Below are 9,260 nucleotides of genomic sequence, written 5' to 3'. Positions count from 1 at the left end.
GGCGACCATGTGTTGCAATGCATCCTGGGAATTTATATTTTATGTTGCCAGCATTAACAAAAAAATGGCGGACTTATGCGTGAAACGTCAAACATACCAAAAGCATAATCTTTAGTCGCTCCATTAGTGCTAAAAATTCTTTTTAGACTTATATTGAACTTATTACGAGCTATTTTTTATAATAATAGGCGTTTTAAGCTAATTAGCGCTTAAAACTTGTTTTTAATGCTTTAAGAAAAGTTTATTTAAAAAGCTACTCAATAAGCAATAATTATGTAAAAATATATGAAAATAAGTAGGTATACATCATTTTTGTAAGTCACACAATTATTTTTTATACGCCACTTTTTGTGGCGCCACCAATACTTGTCAAGTGCCGCCATCTTTAAAAGGACTAGTCGGTACACAAAACGCCAGAGGTCATGGCTAGGCTGCCGCGCGTGCGGAATTTCTGCCGTGCGCACGCTCGCTGCTGAGGGCTGATACCAATTCACGTTTTCTAAGCAGACACTGCTTAGAAAAAAATGTTAGGAACGTTGAAATTACGTATTTTTCTGTGCAATGAAATCATTGTTAGGGAGCCTTAATTCATACACATGCCCCTACATTTGTGAAAAGTATGGTGTAAATTAGACGTTATGCTTGTCCTATACAACGCCCTGCTTCATTCAACTGCGTCTAAGCAACACATCTTTTTTTTCAGCTTTGATAGTGGGCTAAGTATGACGTTTACTGGACCGTCATGCATACATCCTTTAGGAGATTTTGGAGACGAATCTTAACCTGATACGACGTAAGTGCTATATACTCGCCAAAAATTCCGCCTTGAAGAAAATATTCAAAATGATAATTAGTGATTCTTTTTTAATTAGCTAACTGGACATTGTGATTTCTCACGCAGGCTATTTCCACCCGCCTTCTCCATAAATATACACCTGACAAAGCGGGAAAACGCTGTAGCAACGGCAGGGATGGCTTTTTTTTTTTTTTTTTTTGCGCTCGTTTGATATTTTTCACACTTAATGCACCTGTGCACAACCCTCGAAACGTCCTAACACGATTAATCAAGTAGGCATTGGCAATGTTGCTAAATCTGCTGCAGACGTGTGGATATGATGTCTTTGCGTCGACATGAACCATCACATGCTTCTTACGTGAGCAACAACTCTCATTTCTCACGGGAACGCAGATCTTCCTGGGTTTCGTCAAGTTTCATCAGGTTTCATCCTGTTCAGCCGTAAAGGCCCCGATAGCTCGGTGCTCCTGGCACCTGCCGCGGTAGCGCAGTGTCATGCTGAGCTCGAGGTTGCGGGTTCGATCCCCACTTCGGTGGCCGCATTTCAGTGGGAGCGAAATGCGAGAACACTCGTTTAGGTGCGCATTTATTAGGCAAAACGCAGAGAAGTCAGCCTGAGGTAATAGCCCCCTAGCCTACTACTGTGTTCAGATGGAATGGGAAAGAGAGAGAAAGGGGGCATATATAGAGGAGCAATACGGTGATGACAGACCAGGGCGCGACTTTATTCACGCTCATTTCCGAAGGGCCCGTTCACAAGCCTTGAAGCCAAGCCCGCGTTAGTGAAAAATTTTGAGAGAGCCTTGATGGCTCAATCTGTTGAAATGGTGTCCGGCCAAGGAGCTATATATAGTAATACTTTTGCCTGTTGCCAATTGGGGCTAACAAAAGGGAAGCAAGCACTGAAATGATACATAGTCGACTTTGAAGGGCACAAAAACAGCTTGTTTAAATACCTACACTTACAGCTAAGCAATACTCTTTAAAAAAAAGCAAAGAAAGAAATGTTAGCATTCAAGCAAAGCTGGCATCTTCAATTCGGTTTCGGTTTATCTTTTTAACTGTTGAGGCTTCAGCCGTAATGCACAAGTCTGTGCAATGGTCAGTTATAGCCTGTGCAGAGGTCAGTTATAGCCTGTGCAGAGGTCAGTTATAGCAATAACTTTTTTTTGAATATTGAGTTTGCACAAGGCAACAAAAGTACCCTACGCCACACACATGTGTCTAATGTATTTGTTTACATTGATGTTGGCGTGCTACATATTGCAAACTTAAATAACTTTATGAAAGCTGTAGTCTAGCTCCTCCCCGGCTGGTGAGGTGGAGTATGGACGAATAATGAACAGTAAAGAAAATGCAAAAAACACAATACAGTGTTTTAAATGTCGTTCACCTTGTCCCATCATCTTTGTCTTTAATGTTGTTAATCGTGTAAGGGTTTTCTATTCCTCTTTTCCCGTCACCCAGAGTAGGGTAGCCAACCACACGCATTTACGGTTAACATCCCTGCCTTCTCTCTTTCTTTCCTCCTCCTAACCATGTATGGGAAGATTTTCCGGGTGCATCGTTTCCACAACACCCAGAAACAGTTCAGTGGGGGCGGGGGGGGGGGATAAGCGCGCCTGATCTATATGTGTTCATCCACTTCCTACCTCAGCTGCATCATACTAGACCTTCAAGTTGCTCCCATTTTATCTAGGGCCTTCGCTTTTGGTCCAGTGCAATCAGGCTAACCTCAGTCCCTACATAGTGGTTGTATGACCGTTCAGGTGGCTCCTGGGCGCCCTCGTACAATCCTCGCTAGTACGTCGCCTTTCCTTTCCTTTCGACTTTGTTCTGTCGCCAGCAACACGGTTCAACGAACTTCTTTCTTACTTCCTTTCTTTCTTTCTTTCTTTCTTTCTTTCTTTCTTTCTTTCTTTTTCTTTCTTTTTCTTTCGTTCTCCGAAGCTATAAGCAGGATTCGGCTCAGTCATTCCAAGCTTGTGAGGGACGACACCACCTGCCCAGGATCAGACAGCAACGGTGTCCGGGCCCAGGCGAATGTCGCCCCCCACCCTCCAGTCAACACCACACATCTGCTCGACCCTCCCAGGCATAGGGTGCGGCTTTCTGGCATAACGCCTCGCGACGCTGTGCAGCCAGCTTCACAAACCTTCTTTCATACATGTATTATTTAGTAAAGTGCCAAAATCACACGAACAGTGTGTTTTCTCAATTACTAATAAAGAGATAAATGAATGACTCCAAGAAAAGTGCGCGAGATAAAACGCTACAAAGCCAGACGACGCATGTAAAAGATTTGTAGTAGCGCTGTAGCGGTGCGCGGGAGACGTTATGATATATATGCGCCACCTTTGGCGTGCATTTTGCCTGATAGATGAGCAATTTCAGAGGAGCTGGTCTTTCCAGTTGCCACTACCATGAGGAACGCGCATAACGTCATATTCCAAGCCACCTTGTGGTGTTCGCGTTCCCAAGGACAAGGCTACCTCGATAAGGATATAGGTACAGCTCTCCCTCAAATGTAGAGGATGAAGAATAAGATAAACGCATGCTTCATTTACCGAACGACACACCATGAGGCCAGAACAGCGGATGGTTAGAAAGACGTTATAACAGCGGATAAAGCCAGATGACGAGCTGAAAGGACCCAGAGCGGCAGCGAAAACCCTGAATTTCGCGACATCAGTATTAATCACTACGCAAGCCGGCAACCACTACTGAGGTCATGCTCTCCCAGACGAAGCAACAATTAACCGGCGGGCATGCGCAGACACACCCCCTTTTTTTGTAAGCCTGCTGCTTCTTTCCAAAATTAGCAACATTCTCCTCCTCACCACGCGAGAAAACCGTGATGCCGTAACGTGCACACGTCGCGCAGGTATATCCTGTACAGGACGTGTATGGGGTGCCAGAAAGTCATCACTGAGAGCCATTTCTACTGGCTCTCGGTTCCAGCCTGCTATTATTTTACTCAATCCCGGCGCACCATTCAGCTTGGCTTTCAGATCACGACCGGCGGCAACGGACGCGAGACGTGCCGATCCACCAGGCGTTGCCATGGTGATGCACCAAACAGGAAGTGGAGCGAGTAATCGCGGTATAGGGGACGGTAGCCTGTCCCGCCTCTTCTCAGAGCGTGCCGGCGCCCCTCTACGTCCCGACACTGCCGGAGAACGGTCGAAACCATCACCGCACGTCGTCACAAAACAGTGTACGCACGGCTCGAGTCGAGATCGCTTGATACGCCTGCTAGTAACTCTGCTTCGTGCCGCCTGGTTCAGTCGTCGTCATGACCAGTCAGTTGCGCAGGATGAGCTATTGCAGGTCCTCCGAGGAGGTGATGAACTCGGCAAAGAGTTGGATGCAGAAAGAAGTAAGTGCAACGGTGCGCTACACAGCGTCTTATGGCGACTTCGGCAAATCGCACCGGTGCGCACCTGGGCGCACCGACGCGCTGTTTCATCCGATCATGGTCGCACCGCAGGGCGCTCCGCGCGGTGAGCAGCGGCGCGATTTGCCGAATTCGCCAATGTTTTCAGTGCTCGCGTCGTTATCTGATATGCAACTCTTCGATGGGCGTATTCCTTTTTCGTTTGGAGCTATACTTGAAAAAAAAAAAATCATCTTTTACATGTGAGTAAATTTTCCTACGTTGAAAGGAAGAAGTTTCGAGTATGTGACACGTCACCGCTCAGTAAGTTGTCGAGGAAAAATGTGACATTTGTGAGACACTTTTTGCCATTGACGCTCGACAAAGTGTTCGGCAACTCACGGCTAAAATGCTCCGAACTATCGACTGGAGTCGAGTGAGGCGCAGAACGCCGAGCTGTAAGTACGGCTATGTATAGCGAAGATGTTTAAATTAGGCAGTTCGTCTCCTGTCATCTCTTGTAGCAGGTCGCAACAAAAAGCAATCTTCTTAAATATACAGACTTCGCCAACTTTCCTGTCAGCGAATTTTACGTTTCGAGGGAACCGTACGGGTTTTCATCAGAGCGTGAATTACAATTTTTTTCTTTCTCGAAAGTTCCTTCGCATCGCGTTGCGGAACTCATTTAAATCAAGTTGTTTACATAGTACGCATACAAACACTGGCGTTATATTCACTTTTCAGTGCGCACCCAAGGAGTTTGAGGATTTACATTTATGCCACATCGCTAAATGACAAGCATAGTTCCTTATATATGAGTTGCCGCGGTATTGTGACTTGGAACGAACTTTGATCACTTGCTTCTCTGTTGAGACGATGCTAATCTCAACAACCGGCCGTGATTCCACCCCGAGCTTTAGGCGCTGAGCCACGTGCTCCCTATAGGTTGCAGAAAATAGCACCTCTTCCTCTCCACGATCGCCCTCATTCTTTCACGACCGGGCACTTTCATTTCTCGTGTTGTTTTTAGTCGATAGATGGTACCAGGGATATCCTCGTCAGTAATCCGTGGTACCATCGACATAGTCCGCATAGTTTGAAAAATACCTAGGCAACAACAACGACATGAGCGTCTTTGCTCGCTTCTCGCTGGTCCTCTACATGACGTCATGGGTCAGAGCATGCATACCCAGCTAAAGGCTGGCTAGAATGGGTCAGCGCTGTCTATCGATGGCCGGGCGAAAGCAGTGCGTAAGAGATACATATGCCTTAGGTGAAGGCCGTGAGCGAATTGTGGGCATTGTAAGCGTTTAGGAAGAGGTGACTGCGGTGTCCTCTGAGAAATGCCAGCAGCTGTCATTTCTGCCACCAGACCGCAAAATACGCTAAACAGAGCAACGCCTCAAAATTACAGCGCTAGCATCGGTATTCCTTTTTCGACGTGTTACTTAAATTGCACGCGAAATCGACCGTATTAAAAATGGTGTATCGAATACCGTGATGCACTGTCAAAAACGAATTAAACCAGATTAGGGATAATCTGATAACAGCAAACGTAAATTCAAGGTTGGGCTTGACATAGTGGTTGTGTATTAAATCGAGCGATTAGAGCCGATTAGAAATTCGACTATAAAACTATAATTGCACCTTTATGTTAGGCCTCAAGAAGGAGCTACATTTTTCGTATTCGGGCTTGAATTTCAACACGACAGTACACCTCGCGGTGCGAAACTCTTCCGACAGGGCATGGAGCTTACGCCGGTTTCAAGAGCGGCAAGCTAGACTATATAAAGGTACATTCGTAAATGTAGATGTAACTCGGACCGACCTCTCTGCCTTGCTGTAATAAATTCATCCCTCTCCCTCTCACAAATAAATTTAAAAAAAACGCACTGCGAGCCTGCCGCTGCAAATGTGCCGGAAATTACCATCCACGCAATTAAGCAAATCGTCGCTTACCTTCGAACAGGGCAGCGGGTATAACGTTGCTCGCCGAGTGTCGACTTCTCGAATCGAGCAGAGCAGCTTGAGTTAACGTGCTAATTTTATTATACAACGCGGCGTGATGCAAGTTGGGCGGTCACAAGGGAAAGGCGCAACCCACTACGGATGACATACGTACAGGCCATGAATTCACGACATGTGAGGGGACACGAAGGGAAAGTGAATTTATAAAAGAAAAAAAGTGACGTATAATTAGAGTTATTAGTTTAAATGTTGTAATTGGATGTTTAAATAAATGAAAGATAAATAGGCTACAGTACCAAAAGGTATACCTTGCTATCTCAATAGAGATAGCAAAAAAAAAAAGAGTCTTCCTCTTCTCAAGCAAGGCAGATACCCGGAGTTAAGGGGGAGGGCCAGGAGCAGGAATTATTAAGCGACATTCTTTATTAACTACGACAAAATAGAAAAAGATGAAAAGACAAGAAAAAGAGAAAGGGGAACGAACCACTGCGGCCGTTTAACCGCGGTTAAGTGCGAATCATATACAAAGCTCACGTAATGGCACCCTGGCTCAGTCAGTCTCAGATTGTGCAGTGACAGTTCACTGTTCGGTTAAGTCTCAGAGTGTTACGTTTGCTCAGTCACTGTTGGCAAGACAGCGTCGGAAAGGATACGGACAACGTCGATTATATCTTCAAATTCTGGCGGCTAGCCGCATTTTTTCAGGGGTGAGGTGCTGCGTAGCCTGTGCGACACCGAGTAAGATTTGCCTGCAACGACTCCCCCAAACCGGGAATTCCTCGCTTAGAAGGTCGCGAAGACGGGGTTAGAGCTTGAACTCCTATAACATCAGTGCAGCTGAGAATAAAGCACTGCGACTCGCAACAAATGCTCCGTGCCGTTGCCGCATTGCCGTGACGGCTCCTATATAGGCCCGTTCTATTCCTTCTGAGCCCCGGTGACACAGCTTTCAGTCCTCAGCCGTGGTTAGCGCCTTGTGATGGAGCCAGAATACAAGATATTCTTGCTCTTAAAGGGACACTAAAGCGAAACAATAAATAAGTTTAGACTAATCAAGCATTGTTTGAGAATCCTGCAGGCAGTCATTTCAAATAAAATAGTTTGATTATTAGATGAGAAAATGAAGGTCCAAGTATCAGTATTTGAATTTCGCGCCGTAACCCCAACGCCGGTACGTCAGCGTGACGTCAGGGATTCCACAGTATGTTTTCGCATTTGGGCAGCGTTGGATGAATAAAGGTTTTCGAAACTTGCCATGTTTAATATTTGGCTCCTTTAGAACACAATGTAGTTCATCTGTACCACTATATATCATTAGTAGGCCTTAGAAGATGCCATCAAAATCCAAGACGTCACAGCCCCCAGGTGTACGCCACCCGTATTTCGTTCTTGCGCTTTTTCTGGCTTACCAAACGTCTTATCGTTGTAACAGTGGTGTTTTTGATGTTGTAGAACGGTAATTTACTGATGCAGAAGAAATCATTTTTCACTTTAGTGTCCCTTTAAATCACGGTACATGTTCATCATCACCATCAGCAACAGTACCAGCAGCAGCTAGCAGCAGCAGCAACAGCCTGTTTTATGTGCACTGCAGGACGAAGGCCTCTTCCCTGCGATCTCCAATTACCCCTGTCCTGCGCCAACCGATTCCAACTAGCGCCCGCGAATTTTCTAATTTTATCGCTCCACCTAGTCTTTCGTCGTCCTCGATTGCGTTTTCCTTCTCATGGTGCCCATTCTGTAACCCTAATGGTCCAGCGGTTATCTAACCGGCGCATTAGATTATCTGCTCAGCTCCATTTTTTTCTCTTGATGCCAATTGGAATATCGTCTATATACCCGTTTGCTCTCTGATTCAAACCGTTATCTTTCTGTCTCTTAACGTTATGACTAGCAATCTTCGTTCCATCGCTCTTTGCGCGGTCCTTAACTTGTTCTCAAGCTTCTGTGTCAGTCTCCAAGTCTCTGCTCCATATGTCAGCACTGGTAAAATGCACTGATTGTAAACCTTCCTTTTCATTGATAATATGGTAAGCTTCTAGTCAGGAGCTGACAATGTCTGCCGTATGCGATCCAATCCATTTTTATTCTTAGATGAATTTCCTTCTCATGATCAGGGTTCCCTGTAAATAATGGACCTAGGTAAACGTACTCCTTCACAGACTCTAGAGGCTGACTGGCGATCCTGAACTCTTGTTCCTTTGCGCGGCTATTCATCATTTTCTTTGTCTTCTGCATATTAATCTTCAACCCAACTCTTACACTTTCTTTGTTAAGGTCCTCAATCATTTGTTGTAACTCGTCTACACTGTTGCTGAATAGAACAATGTCATCGACAAATCGAAGGTTGATGAGATATTCGCCGTCGATCCTTACTCCTAAGCCTTCCCAGTTTGATAGCTTGAATAGTTCTTCCAAGCACGCAGTGAACAGCATTGGAGATATTGTTTCCCTGTCTGATCCCTTTCTTTATAGGTACCTTCCTGCTTTTCTTGTGTAGAATTAAGGTAGCTGTAGAACGTCTGTAGATATTTTCCAAGGTATTTACGTAAGCGTTCTGTGCTCCTTGATTACGTAATGCCTCTATGACTGCTGGTATCTCTACTGAATCAATTAAATGTCTTTTTCGTAATCTATGAAAGCCATATAGAGAGGCTTATTGTACTCTGCGGATTTCTCGATAGCCTGATTAATGAAGTGGATGTGATCCATTGTAGAGTATTCCTTCCTGAAGCCATCCTGTTCCCTTGGTTGACTAAAGTCCAGTGATGCCCTTATTCTATTGGAGATTATCTTCGTAAATATTTTATTTAATACTTGGAGTAAGCTAATGGGCCTATAATTTTTCAATTCTTTAACGTCTCCCTTTTTATGGATTAGTATAATGTTTGCATTCTTCCAGTTTTCTGGGACCCTTGTAGTCGATAGACATTTTGTATTTTTTGAAGATCCGCGAGTTTTTCAAGCATTATGTCTCCTCCATCTTTGATTAAATCGACTGTTATTCCATCTTCTCCTGCCGCTCTTCCTCGTTTCATGTCTTGCAAGGCCCTTCTGACCTCATCGCTAGTTATAGGAGGAGTTTCTGTATCCTGTTCATTACTGTTTCTAATGGAGGTA

At 44.9% G+C, this 9,260-nt stretch overlaps 1 protein-coding gene across 4 annotated transcripts in view; it reads left to right on the top strand.

Annotated features, from left to right (window-relative positions):
• Positions 1–9,260, top strand: part of LOC126542394 (uncharacterized) — a 71,018-nt gene that overhangs the window by 37,404 nt on the left and 24,354 nt on the right. Inside the window, exon 1 of one of the 4 annotated variants that reach the window (XM_050189448.2) lies at positions 3,882–4,175. The exons of the other annotated variants lie outside the window; for them this stretch is intronic. Within the exon in view, the coding sequence (XP_050045405.1) occupies positions 4,092–4,175 (84 nt within the window). The 5' untranslated portion in view covers positions 3,882–4,091. Of the gene's footprint in view, positions 1–3,881; positions 4,176–9,260 lie in introns of those variants that run through there. 4 annotated transcript variants of the gene reach the window in all.

The sequence above is a fragment of the Dermacentor andersoni genome, chromosome 2, assembly GCF_023375885.2.
Source record: "Dermacentor andersoni chromosome 2, qqDerAnde1_hic_scaffold, whole genome shotgun sequence".
Classification (NCBI taxonomy): Eukaryota; Metazoa; Arthropoda; class Arachnida; order Ixodida; family Ixodidae; genus Dermacentor; species Dermacentor andersoni.
This window is presented reverse-complemented; position numbering and strand designations above follow the sequence as displayed.